Source organism: Liolophura sinensis, chromosome 13, assembly GCF_032854445.1.
Source record: "Liolophura sinensis isolate JHLJ2023 chromosome 13, CUHK_Ljap_v2, whole genome shotgun sequence".
In the NCBI taxonomy this organism is placed as follows: Eukaryota; Metazoa; Mollusca; class Polyplacophora; order Chitonida; family Chitonidae; genus Liolophura; species Liolophura sinensis.
In genome coordinates, this window is record NC_088307.1 from 29,382,152 (window position 1) to 29,407,735 (window position 25,584).

Sequence of the window (25,584 nt, forward strand, 5' to 3'; positions counted from 1 at the left end):
GGGAGGTCATGGTGTCAGGTGAGGTCATGGTGTCAGGTGAGGTCATGGTGTCAGGTGAGGTCACGGTGTCAGGTTAGGTCACGGTGTCAGGTTAGGTCACGGTGTCAGGGGAGGTCAAGGTGTCAGGGGAGGTCAAGGTGTCAGGTTAGATTTCGGTGTCAGGGGAGGTCACGGTGTCAGGTGAGGTCACGGTGTCTGGGGAAGTCAAGGTGACGGGAGGTCAAGGTGTCATGGGAAGTTACGGTGTCATGGGAAGTCTCGTCAGGGGAGGTCACGGTGTCAGGGGAGGTCAAGGTGTCAGGGGAGGTCACAGTGTTGGGAGGACTCATCAGGGGAGGTCACGGTGTCAGGGGAGGTCACATGCAAGCCTTGAAATCAGGACTTGGAAAATGCTGGAATCTCTGAGCTGTGCTCATCGGTCTGTATGACAGTTTGGCTGGTTACCTGTAAGAATAAGCCCCCTCACAAACTGTTACTTAGACGACGTGTATGTGTATGTACAATAGATGGCAGCTCAAATAGTGCTGATTACCTGTATTATATAAACTGATAAGCTCCTGGAAACAAGCTTAACATTTCCGTCATGACAACCAGCCCCTGTATTTACATGTAGGTGTACAGTGTGACTTAATGTCTATGTGGTGGTAGAAGAAACCCTCCTTCATGGACATGTGGCTCCTCTTCTCCTCGCTGACAGAGTCAAACCAGTGACGAGATAAGGCATGTTATATAATATACATCACAGTACATTTGTCAGTGGTTGATTTGGTGTGGCCTGTCCTACTGATGTACTTTACATGTAACAATAAAGCCAGTGGTGTGGATAGAAAAAAAATACAGAGAGATTGCCAAACCATATGTGTGTTATGGCTGGCAGTTGAGATGATGATAAGGACTGTGAACTGGTTCTGGACCAGGGCGTTGTACGTGTAACCCTGGATAAGATGAATCAACATATGATATGATCAGCTCCACTTGTGCTGGAAAACTGCTGGCTTACTCCGCCGAAGTCAGTGTTTCCGTAAACCTACATATAAAGAAGGTGCAGAAAGTGCAGTCAGTAACGGACTATAATGCTAGCAATTTCTGTCAGAGCATTCATAAATCTATACATGTACTTGTACGTGAAACACACATGCATGGCAGTTTTTATGTACCACTCCAGGGTGCATTTGTGATTTGTGGAGGTATCACATTTTCTATACAGTAGAGTTTTTGTAATTGTGGAGGCTGTACAAGTGAACTGCAACTTAAAACCCAAATGAAACACCCACGATTAATAATGAAGGAAAATTATGGTCCTGACATGAGTAGTGGTGGCTAGACCAGAACTTTGACTGGAATGTCATCACTGTCCAGTCCAGTTGATATAAAACTGCGTTAAGACGTTTGACCTGGTGTCCATAAAGTGTAGCTATATAGTGGTGTCATATCTGGTGTCTATCTGCATACACACAGACTACATGTAGGTACATGAAACATCACTATGAATGGCTATGATGTGACTAGCAGTAGAGGTGTTGTGTCTGGTGTCTTTCGTCTCACAGTTCATTGACACAGCACTATGAACGTGTGTAAAATGTGACTCTAGTAGTATGTAGTGGTGTTCTGTCTAGTGTCTGTGGACAAGCATTTTAATGATGCACCACCAACTGCCTGGAAAGTTGTCCTTAATTACCAGTCAAATTAGATCTATTTAAATACATGTGCAGCTGCAGGTAAATCTGTTGAATAGCTCTCCCAGGTAATCATGTACGTCAGACCATCGCTTATTCACTGCTGACGAGGTACCTACATGTAAATTCTGCACAACATTTAATTTCGTGTTTACATCTCATGACATGAATGTTGTAGTTCGTCCGGTAGTTGCAGTATGTCCTGTTCTTGTGTCATCTGTTTGGTTTGACATTTTGTTTGTACCATACGCTACAACATATACCTGTCAGGTATGCTGTAGCTATACCACCCTGGCTCATTGATTTTTTTTTTATCCCATTGTGTTGTTCATGATTCAGTCTTTTTGCCTCATACTGTGACTTACGTGGTTCAAGCATACATACTGTGACATAAGTATGTACATAAGCGAACATACTGTGACTTGCGTGGTTCAAGTGTACATACTGTGACCTGCATGGTTCAAACGTACATACTGTGACTGTGACTGTGTACAAGCGTACACAGTATTTTTAGGATCAGGCCATGGATGGTATTCTTAATTTAGGCACACTTAAGGATCCCCAAAATTAGACCTTGAGTTGAGATAGTGACATCTGTCTAGAAATGTCACTCTTTCTGAGAAGATAATAAGTTATACTGGATGAAAAATGACATTTTATGAATCATATTTTAAAAGAATATGTTGATAAAGAGGACCATTTTGATATGGAGAAAGTGCTAGTCTACTGGAGTCTGTACAATCATGTAACGTTAGCAGAGCCAGCTGTGTTGTCACATTGTCGCAGGGCTGTAACTGCACCGATTAACCTCCGGGATCAAAGCTGTTGCATAAAGCCATATATCCCAGTCTGTGTACATAGTACGATGTGACATCTGTAGGTATGCCTAAAGCGCCAGGGCACAATCCACTGTATGTAACATCTGTAGGTGTGCCTAAAGCGCCAGGGCACAATCCACTGTATGTAACATCTGTAGGTGTGCCTAAAGCGCCAGGGCACAGTCCACTGTATGTAACATCTGTAGGTGTGCCTAAAGCGCCAGGGCACAGTCCACTGTATGTAACATCTGTAGGTGTGCCTAAAGCGCCATGGCACAATCCACTGTATGTAACATCTGTAGGTGTGCCTAAAGCGCCAGAGCACAATCCACTGTATGTGACATCTGTAGGTGTGCCTAAAGCGCTAGAGGACAAGCCACTGTATGTAACATCTGTAGGTGTGCTTAAAGCGTCAAGGCACAATCCACTGTATGTAACATCTGTAGGTGTGCCTAAAGCACCAGGGCACAATCCACTGTATGTTACATCTGTAGGTGTGCCTAAAGCACCAGGGCACAGTCCACTGTATGTAACATCTGTAGGTGTGTGTAAAGCGCCAGAGCACAATCCACTGTATGTAGCATCTGTAGGTGTGCTTAAAGCACCAGGGCACAATCCACTGTATGTAACATCTGTAGGTGTGCCTAAAGCACCAGACCACAATCCACTGTATATAACATCTGTGGGTGTGCCTAAAGCGCCAGAGCACAATCCACTGTATGTGACATCTGTGGGTGTGCCTAAAGCGCTAGAGGACAAGCCACTGTTTGTAACATCTGTAGGTGTGCTTAAAGCGTCAGGCCACAATCCACTGTATGTGTAACATCTGTGCGTGTGCCTAAAGCGCCACGGCACAATCCACTGTATGTAACATCTGTAGGTGTGCCTAAAGTGCCAGGGCACAATCCACTGTATGTAACATCTGTAGGTGTGCCTAAAGTGCCAGAGCACAATCCACTGTATGTAACATCTGTAGGTGTGCCTAAAGTGCCAGGGCACAATCCACTGTATGTAACATCTGTAGGTGTGCCTGAAGCGCCAGGGCACAATCCACTGTATGTAACATCTGTAAGTGTGCCTAAAGCGCCAGGGCACAATCCACTGTATGTAACATCTTTAGGTGTGCCTAAAGCACTAGAGGACAAGCCACTGTATGTAACATCTATAGGTGTGCCTAAAGCACCAGAGCACAATGCACTGTATGTAACATCTGTAGGTGTGCCTAAAGCGCCAGGGCACAATCCACTGTATGTAACATCTGTAGGTGTGCTTAAAGCGTCAGGGCACAATCCACTGTATGTATAATCTGTAGGTGTGCTGAAAGTGCCAGAGCACAATCCACTGTATGTAACATTTGTAGGTGTGCCTAAACCGCTAGAGCACAATCCATTGTATGTAACATCTGTAAGTGTTCCTAAAACACCAGGGCACAATCCACTGTATGTAACATCTGTAAGTGTGCCTGAAGTGCCAGAGGAAAATCCACAGTATGTAACATCTGTAAGTGTGCCCAAAGCGCCAGGGCGCAATTCACTGTATGTAACATCTGTAAGTGTGCCCAAATCACCAGAGGAAGATCCACTGTATGTAACATCTGTAGGTGTGCCTAAAGCGCCAGGGCACAATCCCCTGTATGTAACATCTGTAAGTGTGCCTATATCGCCAGAGCACAATCCACTGTATGTAACATCTGTAGGTGTGCGTAAAGCGCAAGAGCACAATCCCCTGTATGTAACATCTGTAAGTGTGCCTAAAGCGCCAGAGCACAATCCACTGTATGTAACATCTGTAAGTGTGCCTAAAGCGCCACGGCACAATCCCCTGTATTTTACATCTGTAAATGTGCCTAAAGCACCAGAGCACAATCCACTGTATGTAACATCTGTGAGTGTGCCTAAGTCGCTAGAGGACAATCCACTATATGTAACATCTGTGGGTGTGCGTAAGTCGCTAGAGGACAAGCCACTATATGTAACATCTGTGGGTGTGCCTAAAGCGCTAGAGCATAAGCCACTGTATTCTGCCCGGTCAATTGTCACTTGGTTATTCATCATGCATGCACACAGTAGTAAACTTCTAAAAGTAGTAATGCTTCTCATTGAGGCACATGAGAATACTGAGGGAAAGAAGGGGGAAAAAAATTATTTATTTATTTTATTGGTACTGTACACCGCGTTCAAGGATATTTCACTTATATCACGGCGACCAGCGCCATGTTGGAAGGAAATCAGACCGATCCCCAAATAAAAACAAAACAAAAAACTTCAAATTGTCAACAAATTATGACCGCCATACACCTGAGGTATAAAAGTTGCTCTTTTCAGAAAAAAGGTTTGCTTTATGCTTCAGTATAATCTAGACCACTCATCAGTCTATATGTCTATTTCACATGTGAGAATGTCGCTAACCTCCATGGTTCAGCAGGAAGGTGAAAAAATGACTGATTGTGGTGTTAAAGGTGAAAAATTACTGATTATGGTGTTAAAGGTGAAAAATTACTGATTATGGTGTTAAACAATAGTCAAGGAAATATCTCCTTTATTTCACCTGAAGTTTAGGATTTTTAAAGTGACACATTTTTGTCAGATTCATGTAAAAACAAGGTTAAAACCAGTGGTTCATGGATGCTGAGAAAGTGGTCAAATGTTTGGCTCTTACAGAAGTAAGGAGGACATTTGCAAGTATTTATGAATGCCTATTGCTGCCATGTAAAAGTCACCCAGTACAAAGTGTTGCTGGGAGAGTAGGGAGTTTACACATATCAACCTGTACATGTGTTGGGTATTTCTGTTCCGACTCCACCACAGCCTGTACATGTACCACTCTCACTCTCCTCAGAGTTATTATTCCTGTGGAGTTAAGTTTGGCAGCCCTGATCTATACCACAGTGTTATCTGCTCCTGTCAGTACCTTGTATATAGGTCAGCATTGGGTGGGAGACTTCTAGCCTCTGAGAGATCTGCACCCTCCCCCCTCCCCACCATATCTCACTACACTCTGGCTTCTCCTCCCCTTCCCATTTCCAGGCTTGTAGGCAGTTGGTTCCATGTTCAGCTCTAGGGAAGTGGCTCCCTGAGTGCAGACCAGTACAGGTCAGGAACTTCTGGTCACTGTGTGACCACCACCCCCTCAAACCATCCTGCTCGGCCCTCATCCTTCTTACAGTAAACATGTAGCTCCTCTTGCATTTCAGTTTGTGCTGCATGTGTGTAGGGGCATGTTAATCCTCTATTGGAGCCATATGTACCTATACCAGCCCAGCACAATGACTCAGGAGCCTCTCACCAATGCGGTGGCAGTGAGTTCAAGTCCAGCTCATGCTGGCTTCCTCTTCAACCGTTTGTAGAAAGGTTTGCCAGCATCCTGCTGATGGTTGTGGGTTTACTCCAGTGTCTGCTCAGTGTCCTCCCACCATAATGCTTGTTGCCTTCATATAAAAGAAATATTCTTGAGTAGAGTGTAAAACACCAATCGAATAAATACATAAAAATATGTACATGAACATGTGCTATGGTTAACTGAGGCCTAAAGGTGTTGATTCTCATTGTTAGGGCTGTTGCAATTTTGATTCTCATCGCTGACTGATTTCTTTGTCACTTGCCATGCTCAGATGTGTGATCATCTGTTGGTGAATTTTAGGATGTGTCAATTTACAGTGTGTCATGTTGGTATTACAGTGTGTCATGTTGGTATTACAGTATGTCATGTTGATATTGCAATGTGTCATACTGGTATTACAGTGTCATGTTGGTATTACAATGTGTCATATTGGTATTACCGTGTGTCATGTTGGTATTACAGTGTGTCATGTTGGTATTACAGTGTGTCGTGTTGATATTACAATGTGTCATGTTGGTATTACAGTGTGTCATGTTGATATTACAGTGTGTCATGTTGGTATTACTGTGTGTCATGTTGATATTACTGTGTGTCATGTTGATATTACAGTGTCTCATGGTATCACAATGTGCCATGTTGGTATTACTGTGTGTCATGTTGATATTACAGTGTGTCATACTGATATTACAGTGTCATGTTAGTGTTACAATGTGTCATGTTGGTATTACTGTGTGTCATGTTGATATTACAGTATGTCATGTTGATATTACAGTGTGTCATCATGGTATCACAATGTTTGATGTTGGTATTACCGTGTGCCATGTTGATATTGCAATGTGTCATGTTGATATTACTGTGTGTCATGTTGATATTACTGTGTGTCATGTTGATATTACTGTATGTCATGTTGATATTACAGTGTCTCATGTTGATATTACAGTGTGTTATGTTGGTATTACAGTGTTTCATGTTGATATTACAATGAGTCATGTTGATATTACAGTGTGCCATGTTGGTATTACAGTGTGCCATGTTGATATTACAGTGTGTCATGTTGATATTGCAATGTGTCATGTTGCTATTACAGTCTCATGTTGATGTTACAATGTGTCATGTTGGTATTACATTGTGTCATGTTGGTATTACAGTGTGCCATGTTGGTATTACAGTGTGTCTTGTTGATATTACAGTGTTTCATGTTGATATTACAATGAGTCATGTTGATATTACCGTGTGTCATGTTGATATTACAATGTGTCATGTTGATATTACTGTGTGTCATGTTGATATTACTGTATGTCATGTTGATATTACTGTGTCTCATGTTGATATTACAGTGTGTCATGTTGGTATTACAGTGTGTCATGTTGATATTACAGTGTCATGTTGGTATTACAGTGTGTCATGTTGGTATGACAGTGTGTCTTGTTGATATTACAGTGTGTCATGTTGATATTACAATGTGTCATGTTGGTATTACAGTGTGTCATGTTGATATTACAGTGTGTCATGTTGATATTACAGTGTGTCATGTTGATATTTCATTGTGTCATGTTGGTATTACAGTCTCATGTTGATATTACAATGTCTCATGCTGGTATTACAATGTGTCATCTTAGCGTTACAACGTGTCATCTTAGTATTACAATATGTCAAAACTTACATGTTCATGTAGCTTTTTTCTCTTGTTTAGGTATATCAGATTCATTTTGGCCTGACTATGTTCATGATCAGACATGTAGGTTTGTAACAAGTGTCATCATATATGTATCAAGGATTGTGTGTGTGCCTGACATGTTCACTTCAATTATTCCTAGAATCAGTGCACATTAAGATGGTCATGGAAACATGAAAATTGCCTCTTGATGTTTGTGGCCTTGCCCTGAATTCTGTAGCCCGAAGCATTTTTCCTGTACAGCTTCAGCTGTTCATGTACAGACAAATTAAGCAAGGGGCTAACCATCCTTCAAGTTTTCTGAGGTAGATTGCTGCCCTGTGGTCAGATACCTCTGGTCAGACTTCCTGACTCCTCATTACAAGGCCCCTGGGGAGGTCAGGTTCTGAATAGCTAATTAGTCTCTGAATTCATTTTCTGGTCAAGGCCATCTCTGAATGACCTTAGGTGTTCGGGCTTACATTGTGTTAGCATAATCACTTTATACTGGTTGTTTGAAGTGGGCTGTCATGGGCTGTGCAAGCAGTTGAATTGCTTAGATTGACAGAAGTCCACAGGCTCTTGACCGCTGACCTTCACTTGTTCAGTCATGGCATGATGTACATGTACATTACATTAAAAGATTTGTCAGGAGCCAAGTGGGTTTCAGTTCTACCCCATGGGCACCGTTCCCTGAGTGCTTCTGTTCTGAGCAGGGGTTTAGCCAGGGTGTTAGGTGAGGGTGTCTCACTGGAGTGACCCAGGACCAATAGGCCGGGGTCCAGGGGCTGGAGATGCAATCTAGAGGCCTTCAAAGGTGGACAAAGTTTAGTCAAACCGCTGTTTTTCATGTTGTCATCATTTTTGTTATTTCCTCTGAAAATTTTACATCTTCATGGGACTTAGAGTTCTTTTATTACAGATATATGTAGTATGAAAATTACCTTTGCACAAAAGGCGAATGTCATTAAAGCCTTCTTGGCCTATGCATCAGTGGCTTAGTACATGTATTTTTTAGCATGATCATGGAGCCTGATAGTTAGATTGATGGTTTAAATAAAAAGGAATTACACTAAACAAATATGGTGACTTTAAGTTGGACGTGATTTTTGGTTGCACTGGCCACTGCGAATGATACTTATGTGGAATTTATACAGGGGGCCAACATCAACAAAACTGAAAGTAAACCAGACCTGAAATTTCTCGTGCCCTCAGTCCACTCGCCCACTCTGACTGCATACTTTCAATTTAACTGTGTTTTAAGCCTGACCGTAACTTAGCCACGCGAACGTTTTCATTCAGCCTGCAGAAAACGTTTTTGTTTCGGTACACCTTTTTTTCGTCACTTTGGGCCGTTATCTACACTGACTCGGTGGTCCACTTCCAACATGTCCGATGAAGTCATCGTTGTCAATTTCAGCTCCAGCATGTGCCTGAAGTTCAACATCAAGCTCCAAATCAGAATCCTCTTCTGTTTCTAAGTGTACACTAGCATGAGTTGAAGCTTTGTTGAAGAAAGGCATTATCTTGCTAGATTTATCAGAGCCGTGTTTTGACATCTTCCAATTTCAGCACATATTTACTTAGGCCGACTCCAGGCGGTTCGATGTTTCCTATACGTACCGCAATTTCGCTGCACTTTGTACTATAATGAAGGGAGACAACTCCTTGTCCGGCTAATACCAGCTCTGGTTGGATATCTAGGTCACGTTGATCGAAGGGTGGATTTTAAAACATTTCGGCTCGGTAGGCTTTCTTAAACTATGGTAGTGTTCAGCTAAGTGATTTTAAAATTTCGCCTGACAGGGAATAAAGACAGAATAACAAGGTGTGGATATTTCATGTTTTACATGGTTTCATGGTTTACTGATTTTACAAATAATAAACGGGCCTGGTTTGCCCATCGCAGGGACGGGGAGACGTATAGCTGGCTAAATCCTTGCTTCTGAGGGAAATATTTTAAGGTACATCTACTGCATAGAATACCGGCCGCACACACGTTAATAAATAATGAAGTGAAAATTGGAACCAGAACGGTTGAGAACGATACCTTTGGGCTGATTTCTTGATGGTTGCATTGCAGTTACCGGTATATTTTATGTACATTATGTATTTTTGGATTATTTTTCCTTGACGTGTATTTATAGAATGACATGATACTGGGTTTTGTTTATTACCCTGATGGAGGATAAACATTTTTCTGCTGTGTGTAAACATTAGCACAGATGTAATTGTCTGAGGATGTACATGTGTATACAGTAGGTACGTGCTATATGTACATACGTATATGCTACGTGAATAGTGAAACAAAGGACAAGACTATAAATACGTTTATAAAAAGCTAGTTCATATTTTTGGCGTGGGGCATAAATGTACAAGTCTAGCGAAGGTTGTGCCTTCCTGTCACCCTTGTTTCCAAGCTTGACTAAATCTGTGAGGACCTGGGAAGGGTGGGGCCAGGGTAGGGGAGAGAAACTATCCCTGTGTTGTGGGTTTCTCCTGTGCAATATTAGTCGGGTTCACTATATATAGGGTAGCAGAGGTAGTTATATTAACATCTATGTTGGCTTATAGATGTACTTGTAGGCAAATTGTCAGCATGTTTTAGTCTGCAAGATTCGCTGTAAGTGAATTAAAACTAGTCGTTATTTCCCCAGAGAAATCAGGCCATCTTTACCGATTTTTGATGAAAAAGGGAAAAAAAAGAAATTGGAGAGCTATGAAGTAGATGATACTGCATGTATGCTGTCCCCCCCCCCCACTCCATGTCCATGTAGAGGAATTCTAACTAGGGGTGGAGCGGTAGGGAGGAGGCGTGGGGGGTGGGGGGGGGTTGTAGAGAATGTAGATATGAATTGAGGATGTATTAAGTTACTGGGTTCTGAGTGGTTTGATAGAGAGGGGTTTCTTTTGGAAATTCTTTTGAAACTCAAATCAGGGTGTACATATTTGAAATCTTGAAATTATTCTGATTATGTTTGAATACGTACAGGTGTGAGTTTGATGATTGCATGTTGTGATTATGTTTGAATACGTACAGGTGTGAGTTTGATGGTTACATGTTGTGATTATGTTTGAATACGTACAGGTGTGAGTTTGATGGTTACATGTTCTGATTATGTTTGAATACGTACAGGTGTGAGTTTGATGGTTACATGTTGTGATTATGTTTGAATACGTACAGGTGTGAGTTTGATGGTTACATGTTGTGATTATGTTTGAATACGTACAGGTGTGAGTTTGATGGTTACATGTTCTGATTATGTTTGAATACGTACAGGTGTGAGTTTGAGGGTTACATGTTCTGATTATGTTTGAATACGTACAGGTGTGAGTTTGATGGTTACATGTTGTGATTATGTTTGAATACGTACAGGTGTGAGTTTGATGGTTACATGTTGTGATTATGTTTGAATACGTACAAGTGTGAGTTTGATGGTTACATGTTGTGATTATGTTTGAATACGTACAGGTGTGAGTTTGATGGTTACATGTTGTGATTATGTTTGAATACGTACAGGTGTGAGTTTGATGGTTACATGTTCTGATTATGTTTGAATACGTACAGGTGTGAGTTTGATGGTTACATGTTGTGATTATGTTTGAATACGTACAGGTGTGAGTTTGATGGTTACATGTTCTGATTATGTTTGAATACGTACAGGTGTGAGTTTGATGGTTACATGTTCTGATTATGTTTGAATACGTACAGGTGTGAGTTTGATGGTTACATGTTGTGATTATGTTTGAATACGTACAGGTGTGAGTTTGATGGTTACTTGTTGTGATTATGCTTGAATACGTACAGGTGTGAGTTTGATGGTTACATGTTGTGATTATGTTTGAATACGTACAAGTGTGATTTGATGGTTACATGTTGTGATTATGTTTGAATACGTACAGGTGTGAGTTTGATGGTTACATGTTGTGATTATGTTTGAATACGTACAGGTGTGAGTTTGATGGTTACATGTTGTGATTATGTTTGAATACGTACAGGTGTGAGTTTGATGGTTACATGTTCTGATTATGCTTGAATACGTACAGGTGTGAGTTTGATGGTTACATGTTGTGATTATGTTTGAATACGTACAAGTGTGAGTTTGATGGTTACATGTTCTGATTATGTTTGAGTACGTACAGGTGTGAGTTTGATGGTTACATGTTGTGATTATGTTTGAATACGTACAGGTGTGAGTTTGATGGTTGCATGTTGTGATTATGTTTGAATACGTACAAGTGTGTGTTTGATGGTTACATGTTCTGATTATGTTTGAATACGTACAGGTGTGAGTTTGATGGTTACATGTTGTGATTATGTTTGAATACGTACAGGTGTGAGTTTGATGGTTACATGTTCTGATTATGTTTGAATACGTACAGGTGTGAGTTTGATGGTTACATGTTGTGATTATGTTTGAATACGTACAGGTGTGAGTTTGATGGTTACATGTTGTGATTATGTTTGAATACGTACAGGTGTGAGTTTGATGGTTACATGTTGTGATTATGTTTGAATACGTACAGGTGTGAGTTTGATGGTTACATGTTGTGATTATGTTTGAATACGTACAGGTGTGAGTTTGATGGTTACATGTTGTGATTATGTTTGAATATGTACAGGTGTGAGTTTGATGGTTATATGTTCTGATTATGTTTGAATACGTACAGGTGTGAGTTTGATGGTTACTCATTCTGCCATATATTTGTATTTGGGTGTATGTACATGTACAGTACTAGCACAAGTTCATCCTACATGTTTGTGTGTACAGTATTCAGAATTGGGAAATTGTGTATGAAAACATCAAATGTGCAGTAATTCAGGTATGCAAATTGGATCGACCGTACGGCCTACTTTGATATGTTGACCATAACATGCGGCATGATATTGTTTCCATGGTGATGTTATAGGTGCAGCTGTTGAGCCAAAAGACTGCGTCATCGCCAGCCCATATGAGTCGCGCTACGTCCGGGCTTACCTAGAACACAGCATATCGGAGCGCAGGTCATGTGCCTCCAACTCGACAACGACTGCTGGACAGGAAGTGCATGTGGTGAACCTGGTTGAACTGTCACAATCCTCTATCCCCACACCATTTGAGGTGTCTGTCACAGTCAAGCCACACCAGAACAGAGGTGGGTCAAAGGTCACGACCTCTGATATTGTTTAAGGTCAGTCAAAATTAAGCCACTTTAGAACAGAGGTGGGTCAGAGGTTACAACCTCTTATCTTGCTAACAGAGGTGGGGAAAAGTGTCGTGACCTCTAATTTTGTTATAGGTCAGGGTCATTTCCCTCTCAAACAGAGAGGTTTGAGGTCACGACCTCTAATGATGTTGTAGGACAGCCTCACACCAGAACAGAGGTGGTGACCTTTAATGTTGTAGGACAGCCTCGCACCAGAACAGAGGTGAGTCACGACCTGTGATGTCGTATGTCAACGTCCATCTACATTAGTGCATAGGTGGGTTATAGGGGATGACCTCTGATGTTATAAGTCACAGTCAAGCAGCACTGGAACAGAGGTGGGTCAGAGGTTGCGACCTCAAATTTTATAAGTCACAGATTATTCCAGCTGTCTTTGTTTGGCTGTGGCTTTAAGTGAGGAGGTTTGGCAGGAGGTTGGAGAAGGGCCATAGTTTCTTCAGAGTACGCAGATGCCTCCACTGATAAACCTGATTCCCAATTATAGAAGTATCAAATTTTGAGTTATTGACATTTAATAAGACCCTAAAAAAGCTTTGTGCATTCAGTATCAGGACTGTTTTTCAGTCCACATGTTCTTATTTTGATTGAATAATTTTTTTTTTTTTTTTTTTTGTGTACAGGCAAATATCGGAAGCCTCTGGTGATAGTTTTGAAGTCTGACATCCCAACAACATGGCGTGTAGAAACAATTAAAATCCGCGATGCATCTCCCATCAGACATCTGTTTGTGGTGAGTAATGATTGGATGATGAGTTTTCACTGATATTGTGTGGAGGAGATCATTGGTCAGTGTGCAGCCTATCACAGGAGTGATACATCAACTCCTCTCTCCTGCACATGATAAGTATGAACATTTTCATGCTTGTTTTAAAGTATTTTGAATATGTACATATTTCTACCCCTCAGTGATCATATTAGCACATGTTGATATCGTGTCCAATTATTCAAATTCCAATTTGTATTTATTTATTTATTTGATTGGCATTTTACACTGTACTCAAGAATATTTCCCCAATACCGTGGCAGCACGGCATCTTTGTGGTGGGAGGAAACCGGGGAGCGCCTGAAGGAAACCCATGACCGTCCACAGCATACCTTCCAACGTACAAGTGGAAAGGAAGCCAGCATCAGCTGAGCTTGAACTCACAGCAACCGCACCTGAGTGTTATTGCGCCACGCTGGCGCATTTACCACCCCGGCCACGGAAGCCCCCTCCCAGTCATTGAGTAAATGTTTCTATGTGCTCTGTGATACAGGTGAAAAGTTCTTCAGGGGTTTTCTTCTAGTGTTGTACCTCTGGTGTGCCAGTGGTTTGCCTGTAGTATGGTAGTGGACTGGTTGTAGTGAGGTACTGATGATTGGTATATCATTTCCACAGACCACTGCAGTTTATTGCAAATGATCAATTTAGTCTGACTTACTAATCAGGGTTTCTATTTTTTGAGGTTAATTTTCCGTTATCCCCCCATTATCTTTTCCATTTTAAATATTAAATATTTGGGGAAATTGTGGAATACCATGAAACAAAATGTCAGTTATTTCAGAAGCAAAACATCAGTGGTAAAGAGTCCAGCTGTCATTTCAGATGGGTTATTTAACGTTAAATGTTGTCATGTTACAGATCTCGAAACAGTCGACAATTTTGTTCCACAACTTCAGCCTGCGACAAAGCGTGTTGAAGGTCGATGGAATGCCAGATGACAGCGAGTCCCTGATAGCCTGGGTGGAGAGGATGTATGGACAGCTGACCTCGTTCTCTGAGCTTAGCGGAGTTAATGCCCTTGTCATGGAAGTTGGCATGCACACAGGTGAGGGAGTTAAGTGTAATAGAGAATGCTCTTCATGGCTGTCCACCTGTCCTCATTTAGTAACCATCCTACCTGCTTGGTGGTTTTGTTTTTCTTCTCTGATAGGCGTATTGTCACCCACAAAATTGTTCCTCTTTCCAGTGGACTGGTCCATTTTGTAAAACCACGCACTTCTTATCCAATTATGTTTGTGGTCACATTTAATTTGTGACTATATGTCAGGTGGAAATGACATGTTTGGTATATATTTGTGATTCCGGCTATTATTTTCACTATTATTATTTTTATTATTTTGAGCTTTTTGCTATCTCTGACCAGTCTGTAAACAGCCATGTGAATATGTATTGGGGTAGTCGTCAAAAAAGTGCAGTTACTGGTTTGTCAACTTCCGTGTTTCAAAAAATAATGTTGTACACATAGTGCATGCTGTGGGGTGGAACATCAGGAATTGTCAGCTCTTCTGGAATTGTTTGCCCTCGTTGAATATCACTTCTCTCCAAAAGTACTTTTTCTATAAGGGAGCTATAACCACCATCTGGTTGTTTAGTTTACGAAGAAGCAGTTGCCAGAGAGTTCTCAAAGGGAGGTAACTATTGTGGAATAAACGCTTGTGATCGTTGGATATTAGCACAAGATGGTTGGATATTGCCTCGTGAACGTGAGGTTGCATTCTTTGGTGCGCGTGATCGTTGTACATCATGTTATGCGAAATATCATGTGACTGTCTTTCAACTAATGGAAACTGAGAATTACCTTATGAGGTATAATAATTGTATTAATATCCAGTTCCTGGGCTTCCACCATCATGTGATTTGATTGGACGATCAACAACAGCATCTTTCATCAAGGGGGCATACCGCGAGGATCGTCACCTGACTGGGTGTGCCAATGTGGACAATGCAAACAAAAACAGCAAGTAAGTCGTGAGTCACAATTTGTTTTCTTTACAGCCGGTACAAGTTTAACCTTCACTTCAGCCAACAGGACACAGGCACTATGGTTTCCTCCAGGTACTGATTTCCCCAAAGCACTCTGCTTTACTCCAGGGCTATCTGCTTTACTCCAGGCACTCTGGTTTACTTCAGGGTAATTTGGTTTACTCCTGGGCAATCTGGTTTACTCCAGGGCAATTTGGTTTACTCCAGGCACTCTGGTTTACTTCAGGGTACTATGGTTTACTCCAGGGCAATCTGGTTTACTCCAGAGCAATCTGGTTTACTCCAGGCAATATGGTTTACTCCAGGGCTATCTGGTTTACTCCAGGGCTATCTGTTGTACTCCAGACAATCTGGTTTACTTCAGGGTTCTATGGTTTACTCCAGAGCAGTCTGGTTTACTCCAGGGTACTATGGTTTACTCCAGGGCAATCTGGTTTACTCCAGGCACTCTGGTTTACTTCAGGGTACTATGGTTTACTCCAGGGCAATCTGGTTTACTCCAGAGCTATCTGGTTTACTCCAGGGTACTATGGTTTACTCCAGAGCAATCTGGTTTACTCCCGGCACTATGGTTTACTCCAAGGCTGGTTTACTCCAGGCACTCTGGTTTACTTCAGGGTACTATGGTTTAGTCCAGGGCAATCTGGTTTACTCCAGAGCAATCTGGTTTACTCCAGGCACTCTGGTTTACTTCAGGGTACTATGGTTTACTCCAGGGCAATCTGATTTACTCCAGAGCAGTCTGGTTTACTCCAGGGTACTATGGTTTACTCCAGGGCAATCTGGTTTACTCCAGGCACTCTGGTTTATTTCAGGGTACTATGGTTTACTCCAGGGCAAGCTGGTTTACTCCAGAACTATCTGGTTTACTCCAGGGTACTATGGTTTACTCCAGGGCAATCTGGTTTACTCCAGGCACTCTGGTTTACTTCAGGGTACTATGGTTTACTTCAGGGTACTGTGGTTTACTTCAGGGTACTATGGTTTACTCCAGGCAATCTGGTTTACTCCAGGCACTCTGGTTTACTCCACTCACTCTGGTTTACTCCAGGCACTCTGGTTTACTTCAGGGTACTATGGTTTACTCCACCTATAAATCTGAACCATTGTGTTATACCATCGTGGATGTGGACAATTTACTCACTGATCAAAAAAAACGTGCTTATTTGTGAATGATGTCAACTTTTTTCTCAGTTACATTTCATTTGTGTGTCCCAATTTGTCTTCAGGTCAGTTCACATTATAGAAGTTAGTGGAGGAGACCTAGGTGGCACGGCGTCTGAAATTGTTGTGGAAATAGTGCCGGAAATCCTGGGCAGTGTGAAAAGCGAACTGGTTCTGCTCCTGAAATCTCCGCCTAACCTCTCCTGGAAGGTCAAGTCTCGCAAAGTTCGTGGGAATATCGAAATTGTGGTGAGTGGGGCCTTTAGGTTTGTTTGAAATAAATTTTTTGTCACTGATAAGACAAATTTTTTTTTGCGCATTGCGTATCTATCATTTTGTTGTAGTCTGGATATGTTCACAAACGTTGAAAAATTGCCAAAGCAAATGCAAAATTACATGCTTGTCCAGTAATGAACTGTTAGGGGGAGATAATCTCATTCTCTTGACTAATGTGGTTACCTCCCTTTAATTTCATAATACTTGCATTTAAACATGTTGCATTGAAAGGCAAGGATGTAGCAAGTGTACATTGTTGGGATATTGAAAACGGTCTTTGTAGCAATTTTGAGGTGTTAATGTTGTACTAGTTAGACATAGATACGTTTTTAGGATGGAAATGGGCAAGTGCTGTTAGGAGGTTCAGGTAGTGTCAGGCTTGTAACTGCTGAGTTTATCAGAAAAATGCTATGATGAAGTAATGGATTTAGGCCTAAATGAATACCACATTGGACAAGTATAAGACTGTTGATTCAAATCCAGCTCTTGTTGGTAGATTCACTCAGTCCATGGTTTGTCATGTATCCGGCAAAGTTGGTTTGGTAGATTCGCTCAGTCCATGGTTTGTCATGTATCCGGCCAAGGTGGTTTGGTAGATTCGCTCAGTCCATGGTTTGTCATGTATCCGGCAAAGGTGGTTTGGTAGATTCGCTCAGTCCATGGTTTGTCATGTATCCGGCCAAGGTGGTTTGGTAGATTCGCTCAGTCCATGGTTTGTCATGTATCCGGCAAAGGTGGTTTGGTAGATTCACTCAGTCCATGGTTTGTCATGTATCCAGCAAAGTTGGTTCACTCCATGACTACCTGGTTCCTCCACAGGTAAAATAGAGTGCTGGCATTATTAGTGAAAAATTCTGTGTTAAACATACGAAATCTGTTGCTCTTTGGTTGTTGCAGGGTAACAGTTACATGGACACAGAGGAGGTGAACATGGACACTGTGGAGACGAGGATAGAGAAACTGCCTTACAGTGGTAAGGACCTGGTCAGCTGGGTGGAGTACCGCTATGGACCCATCCTCTCCTACAGCGGGGTGCCCACAAGTAACCACATCCTGCTGCTGGTACCAGAACGAGGTAAGTAGCCTACAGGGCTCTGAGGGGTGCGTGGCCTTCAGCAGGGGGCGTGGCCTTCAGCAGGGAGCGTGTCCTCCATTGGAGAGCTTGCACTACAGAGTGTGTGGGGGGGGGGGGAGGTGTAGGGGGAGGTTCCGACAGCGCAGGGCTTGTCCTACATCAGGGGCCGGTTCTTCAGTTGTTGCGGGGCAACTGTCCTACAGCGGGTGGGGGGGGGGGGGGTCCTGTCCTACAGCAGGGGTCATGTCCTACAGGGGGGCCTGTCCTGCAGCACCACCCAGGCCCAACAGCCTATCAGGTGCGCTATTTTGGTCTGGCCCTGCTTTGTCAGTACCCTGTATGCACTGTCTGTAGTCTGTTGCTGCTCTGTAAGCGCTCTACTAACTTCCCGACAGGCCTAATCAGAAATGGCCAAGACAGATCACCGCAGTAACAATATACAAGTGCTTCCGCAATCGAAGGTTTGCCACATGTCCGTTCTGTGAACAGTTGCGTTAGTGGTGATATCACCGATGATGTAAACATATTATTTTGTTTGGAAAAACAAATGAATGCGTGAAATCAAAATCAAATCAAAAGGCGTTTTCTAAATGGTTCCATTTATATATGGCTATGATACATGAACAATAATAGCTTGTTATGATTATTTTAGAATAATTTCTGGGTACATTTGCAGAATTTCCAGAATGTGGTAATGTACAGAAGAGGATATCGTAATCCCTGCAGAAATATGTAGATATGTAGATCAAACTACTCACACTAGCTTTCAGTGTGTTGTTTTTATATATATTTTGCTTTTACTGTAAACTGTTTTCATTTATGATATACACAGAACGGTCAAAAATGAATGAATTCAGCTTTACATCATAATATCACTGTTTCACCAAATCGTGGCTACTTTAGAATTGGCCAAACCTCGATCATTAGGCCTACCATCGGGTGCTGGTGTGGATTACTTGTGGAGCAGAACAACATAACAACAAAAAGTACTGACAACACACCAATGGGCTACCAATAAAAAACTATTTAAATTGACTCGTGTAATTCGGTTAACTTCTGCATGCTGAAACTCTGATACAAAAGATACCTCGTGGGCAAACTCAGCACGTCAGGTCTCTGATTTCGGCGTGCACAAGTTCTGGAGAGAATGTATACATCCTGTAATGTAAATATTATACAACAAAACATGCCAGTAGTAAATAATTTTATTTCAATAGTAAATATTTTTAAGTGAGTAGCGTGTCGAAATAACATTTCGACACACTACTCACTTCTATTTTACTTTAAATCTTATTCTTAGTGTTGCTCACAGCATTGCCAGAAATCAGCGATTATGGTTTTACGTCACCTGGCTACTTTTTAATGAGAACAAAAATTTTCGTGGAAAGTTAACTGATAGGTAAATAAAATTATTTACTAACTGCATGATTTATTGTATTCTTTTGTCTTTTGTCACAGGTTTTCAACTGAACAAATCAATTTGATTGCTGTTATTGTGTGGATAAACCGCATACTTGCTCATGACCAGGCTCCCAAAGTTTACCGGCTGACATGTCTGTTTATTATTTGAAGATAATTACTGATTATTTAACTGATTAAGCAGTTAGGCAGGCATGTTCAGTTGGGATTAAATTGGGTTTGCATAATTAGGTTTGTCTGACATCAGACTCTAAAGATTGCGCTAGAGGTCTGTGAGCATTTTGGCAATTTGTGTCATTTTTTGTCTAGTAATTCTCAAGGCAGATTTTACCGCCACATGGTTGTGGTAAGCTGCAGCATACCAGCCGAACTACATTTATTTTCAGGGCTGAGACAAGTTATGATGTTTATTTTCTGTACAGGCATCACACAACTGAATGAAATCCGGCGCAATGATATAGTTTTGCTGACCAAAGATCATAAACACTGTATTGGCATCTTGCCTGCATATTCCAGTCCACCCGTGCGCCTGAAAGCAAAATTTGAAAACAAAATATGTTCATGAATTGAATCCATGAAAACATGAAAACTCTCGATGGTGTCTTATAGATAATATTGATTTAAAGTAAGTGTGTGCATGTATTTACGGATTGTGCCATTTGTTTGGATTTACCACCAGGTAAGCTGCATATTTGCCAGCCAAACTACATTTATTTTCAAGGCACAAACAGTCCCCTACAGCATGTAGTCTTATGCATCCGTTTGGGACGGATGGCAGGTCATCGATTTCTCGCAGTCTAGGCATGCTTTGTTAGATGTCTGGGCACGCTTCGTTAGCGGTCTGGGTGAGCTTTGTTAGCAGTCTAGACAAGTTATGTCAGGGGTCTGGGCGCTCCCAATTTGTAGTTGGGCATGGGCGGTACTGTACAGCAAGAAGCCTGTCCCACAGCAGGGGGCTGGGGCCTATCCTACAGTGGGGTGAATGTCCTACAGCTGGGGCCTGTCCTACAGAGGGGGGACCTGTCTTACACCATGAAGGGTGGTCCTACATCATGAGGGGCTTGTCCTACACCAAGGGGCTTGTCCTACACTGAGGGGCTTGTCCTAGAGCTTGGGCCTGTCCTACAGCGGGGCGCCCACAAGTAAAACACTATGATCATAGAGGTGGTATGACAATGAAGATAAATAAAAGCTAAGAATAAAGTTCGGGCATTTTGTTGATTATAAATTGGATGGAATTTTGGGATTGGCAGTAACATTGTCTCACAGACAATATGAATTATCCCGAAGATATGGAGGCACTGCATCACAAACTTCACAAGACCGCAGTTTGAGATAAAACTCTCGGGTTATGGATCTTTTTCAGATGAGCCAAGAGACGAGAAGTCTAATAGTGACTATCCTCCGTACCTGTCCAAGCCCGATGCTCCCAAGCTGTCTCCTTTTAAGAATCCTTCGCGTACGGAGATGGCTGTGCGGAGATCAATGTCTGTTGAGTGTCAGAGGAATGGCTTGATGATATTTGTTCCCAAAAAGGTGGCATCGGTGAGTTAGACTTTTGGTTTTATTTCCTGGAAGTTTTCCAGTGAATAAGAGGGGAGCTAAAAAGCTTGTATTTTCTAGGATGTACTTTATGGCACACCCATGTTACGTAAGGCTGTTGGAACTCCATTGTCTTGTTAGGCGCTAACACCACATTTTGTGCTATTGTACATCTTGATTTAGGTCCTGTAGTTGTTCCATTACATTATTTGTAAAAGACAGGTAGTTGTATGGGTACATGTGCATCTGTGCTACATCAGTAATGTAACAAACCTAGGACTTGTTGTCCAGAAGCTTTAGTATGATTGGCTGTCATCCATATATAAGCCTGCCTGCTGTCGTGGCGTAACCTGTGTATATAAAGGCTTATACCTCGTCTCCGTACATTTGGTGCATTACGAGGTTTGTAGGTTACAAGCGTACAAAGAAGGGTGGATGGTTTATCCTCAGCACAGACACCTAGTTCACACTGGCGAAGTTAATCTGGTTGAAATGCTGACGTGGCTTTGAGCCAGTTTGACATCACCTGTGTGACTGTAAAGTGTGGGCACTTAATCTGGTTTATTTGCCCCAGCTAGCGACGTAGCTTCAAGTATTGCTACATGTAGTACAACTGGCTTCGATGTAGCTTCAAGTATTGCTACATGTGGTACAACTGGCTTCAGCATAGCTTAAAGTATTGCTACATGTAGTGCAACTGGCTTAAATGTGACCATGTAAGCAGCAACATTTCTGAACTGGCTTAAACCAGCTTGGCCACAGGGTTGTGTGATTGCCCGCATTTTTTCAACTGGCTTCAGTTTAACTGGTTCAGATTAGATGTGGATTAAATTTTTGGCCGTGTGTATGGGGTATTAGATTTCCTCTACCTATAAACTTAACTGTCCTCTTATAAGTGAAACATCCTTGAGTATGGAATTAAATGTCCTTGAGTACTGCATTAAACTTCCTTGAGTATGCTTTTCAGTCAACTAAATAAGTACATCCGTTTTCTGTCTTTGCAGACATATGGGATACTGGAGGACTACCTGTCTCTGCGAAATCCAGCTTGTCGCGCTCACGCTAATGCCAGCCATTTTATCCTGAGCTCTACTCTGTATGGCTGTAACACACAGGTTGCCCATCACAAGACACAGATGTCCTTTACAAACGCGGTAAGGGTGACAACAGATGGTTACACATACTCAGTACGTAATGATACATACAGCTGTTCACAAATGATGCATCAAGTGACAGATGAGGGAAATGTGGAGTATGTCATCCTAAAGAGTGTAGTCTGAGATCTGGTCCAGCTCATGCTGACTTCCTCTCTGACCGCACATAGGAAGGTCTGGCAGCAACCTGCGGATGGTCATGGGTTTTCCATGAGCCCTGTTTGATTTCCTCCCACCATAATGCTGGCCGCTGTTGCAGAAGTGAAATATTCTTGAGTACAGCATAAACTCCAACCAAGTAAAAATATTTCTGTGAGATCCATTTCACAAAAGTTTGAGTGTCAAAGAAGGTGGACTAGTGAGATATTAGAGGGAAAGTGTGAAGTATGTCACACACAAGTATGTCACAAAGTCTTGATCTATTACACCAAAGAAAAACATTTATCATGAATTTGATAAAAGAAGTCAGTCTGTGTTACAAAAGCCATATTCAGAAGGTTTGATGTGTAATATCAGCTTAATAAATGAATCCTGTGAAATGAAAATAGATAAACTGTTTTGTACAATTTGATGCCTGGGAGAATCATTTCTAATCTTTGTGTTTCTCGTGTTTGTTAGCTGGTTATCAAGTCTATCACCTATGCTGACAGTCGTCGTGATGACAGCATCCTCGTCGGCAGCGGCGATGGTAACCTTGACGACCGAGAGGAAGACTTCTCTGGCTCTGGTTATGGAGGATTAGAGGGAGATAACTCTGCGGCTGCCATGACACACATGGATGATGAGGATTACCATGTGCAGACATTGGAAATTGAAATTACCTGTCACCGTGACAAGCACGGCCAGGTAAGTAACATCTTATCTCACGGTAAGCCCATGGGTTCATCTCTGTGTATGCACAAAGTCTAGCCCTTTACAAGGACGTCATTTCTTTGCTATAATGTTAAGAAAATTTTGTTGATTGCAGCACAGTGAGGTCCCTTGGTGGAGCTGTTCCTTGTGCTAGTGTATTTACCGTGCTGCTTTGTTGCAAGGCTATGCTGTAGACACCAGCCTTATGCATGACACTTGTCACTGTATGGTGACTCTTATCATTGACTGACTCTTGGCCCCTCCCATGTCTGTGAAGAATGATTTTTTCCGATAAACCTCATTACTGTTATAACTAGAATATTCTTGAGTGCAATGCGAAAGACCAGTCCGGTAAATGTATTTTGTGATCTTCTCCCTCAGAACTCGAACAATCGGTTCTTCCTGGACGTGTTTTCTGGTCCTCGATATGACAGTCTGGCTGAAGACCCCATCCTGGCCCGTCCAGGGGAGAGTATATATGCCCAGGCTTCTGTTGTGGCAGGTACTGACTGTTAAAGCTGTAAGACAGCACCTGGTTACTGTCTACTTTTCAGTGAAAGATGTATTCAAAGTATTGTAAGCCAACATTAGATATTTTAAAGGATTTTTTATTCAGCCAAGTAAATGTTGGTTACTGTCTACTTTTCAGTGAAAGATGTATTCAAAGTATTGTAAGCCAACATTAGATATTTTAAAGGATTTTTTATTCAGCCAAGTAAATGTTTAGCAAACCTTGATGTTGACAGGGCTTCACATGTCGCCATTATCTAGAGCAGTGGGACATCACGTTTATCCTAGCTCTTTTAATGTCGGAGGTACTTTCCATGTTATCAGCTAGGCAGTACACAGAAGAAAATAAGGTGTGGATGTTGGCCGTGATAGCCCAAATGGCCAGTCATTTGTAGATAAGAGAGGAGGATATTATTTCTTACACTGCTAGAACTGTTCGTCCAGTCATATATATCAAGGTCTGCCAGCAGCCTACGGACGATCGTGGTTTCTGCTTTGGCTCGGATCAGTTTTCTTCCTCCAAAATGCTGGCCGCAGCTATATAAGTGCAATATTCTTTCGTATAAAGCCTGAGTGGAGTAAAACTCAATCAAATCAATCAATCTAGTTTTGTGGATAGAGTATACCGGTCTGTTATCTGACACATATGTGTACTTCACATTAGCATTGTTTTTGCAGTATACCGGTCTGTTATCTGACACATGTGTACTTCACATTAGCATTGTTTTTCAGTATACCGGTCTGTTATCTGACACATGTGTACTTCACATTAGCATTGTTTTTGCAGTATACCGGTCTGTTATCTGACACATGTGTACTTCACATTAGCATTGTTTTTGCAGTATACCGGTCTGTTATCTGACACATATGTGTACTTCACATTAGCATTGTTTTTCAGTATACCGGTCTGTTATCTGACACATGTGTACTTCACATTAGCATTGTTTTTCAGTATACCGGTCTGTTATCTGACACATGTGTACTTCACATTAGCATTGTTTTTGAACATAAGTAGCCTTATTCAGTGTAAATGCCTTTTAGTCATGTAGCAGGAAAGCACATGTACTCTTAAGATTGAGTTCTGACTGAAAATGTACAGTTTGTAAAGAAAATGAAAACTTGCCATGGATTTGGGTCAGTGAGATGCTGTTGTTGTTTCAGAGCCAGGCATCCATCTTCAGGTGCTGGAATGTGGCCTTCAGTCACAGAGTATCCCGGGAATCTCACTCCTCAACATCATCCGTCAAGGGTAAGTCAGCATTTGTGTAGTTGTCATGGTAACCTGGTTGCCATTTCCCTGTATCTACTATATAAATAGATACGACTTGGTGTCAAGGCTCTAACTCTGAGTTATGTACGTGTCCTGCTACAGGCTGAGTCGTACATGGGCACATGGACGACACTGATGACACTAATATTTTTCCTATGGAATTTCACGTCTTATCCTGGCTTGAGGGTAGAAAGCTTGTGTAACATTCAGAATTAATGTGGAGTTGTTTTCCATATGTGGTTTTGATTTTTGGTGGATAGTGGGTGAAGAAAACTTGCGAATCACAGGTGTGAATATTGTCCGTGGCGTGGAAGATAACCTCACTGTTGCCATATGTCATGTGCACATTTTGTTGACCACACTCCTTCCATCAATCCCTAACTCAGTGCTTTACTGTTACCAGGTGTATTGAGGATGGCAGCACAAAGTGGCTAACAACTTCCTCAGGTAACGATGTCCTCACCTCTGCCTCCACCGTCCGTTTCACCTTCAGAATACCTGATCACATGACTGTCGTTGGCCATGTTGGCTTTGACGTCGTCTGTAGAGTTCTTCCCTGTAGCCAATCAGCGGCCAACTCTAAACTTCCTCAGGTGAGTTCATTGTGAGGCGATGTGGCCTTTGACAGTGTCTGTGAAGTCCTTCCCTGTAGCCAATCAGCGGCCAACTCTAAACTTCCTCAGGTGAGTTCATTGTGAGGCGATGTGGCCTTTGACAGTGTCTGTGAAGTCCTTACCTGTGGCCAATCAGCGGCCAACTCTAAACTTCCTCAGGTGAGTTCATTGTGAGGCAATGTGGCCTTTGACAGTGTCTGTGAAGTTTTTCCCTGTAGCCAATCAGCGGCCAACTCTAAACTTCCTCAGGTGAGTTCATTGTGAGGC

At 42.0% G+C, this 25,584-nt stretch overlaps 1 protein-coding gene across 3 annotated transcripts in view; it reads left to right on the top strand.

The window, feature by feature from the left end:
- The window catches only part of LOC135480617 (transforming growth factor beta receptor type 3-like), a 46,443-nt gene that overhangs the window by 17,700 nt on the left and 3,159 nt on the right, over positions 1-25,584 (top strand). For 2 of the 3 annotated variants that reach the window (XM_064760501.1, XM_064760502.1), the window contains exons 3-14: positions 12,399-12,623; positions 13,316-13,425; positions 14,317-14,503; positions 15,290-15,419; positions 16,671-16,854; positions 17,779-17,956; positions 20,742-20,920; positions 21,922-22,071; positions 22,690-22,917; positions 23,305-23,425; positions 24,595-24,682; positions 25,107-25,296. In XM_064760501.1, the coding sequence (XP_064616571.1) occupies positions 12,399-12,623; positions 13,316-13,425; positions 14,317-14,503; positions 15,290-15,419; positions 16,671-16,854; positions 17,779-17,956; positions 20,742-20,920; positions 21,922-22,071; positions 22,690-22,917; positions 23,305-23,425; positions 24,595-24,682; positions 25,107-25,296 (1,970 nt within the window). The remainder of the gene's footprint in view (positions 1-12,398; positions 12,624-13,315; positions 13,426-14,316; positions 14,504-15,289; positions 15,420-16,670; positions 16,855-17,778; positions 17,957-20,741; positions 20,921-21,921; positions 22,072-22,689; positions 22,918-23,304; positions 23,426-24,594; positions 24,683-25,106; positions 25,297-25,584) is intronic. The other variant, XM_064760503.1, reaches the window with a different exon arrangement.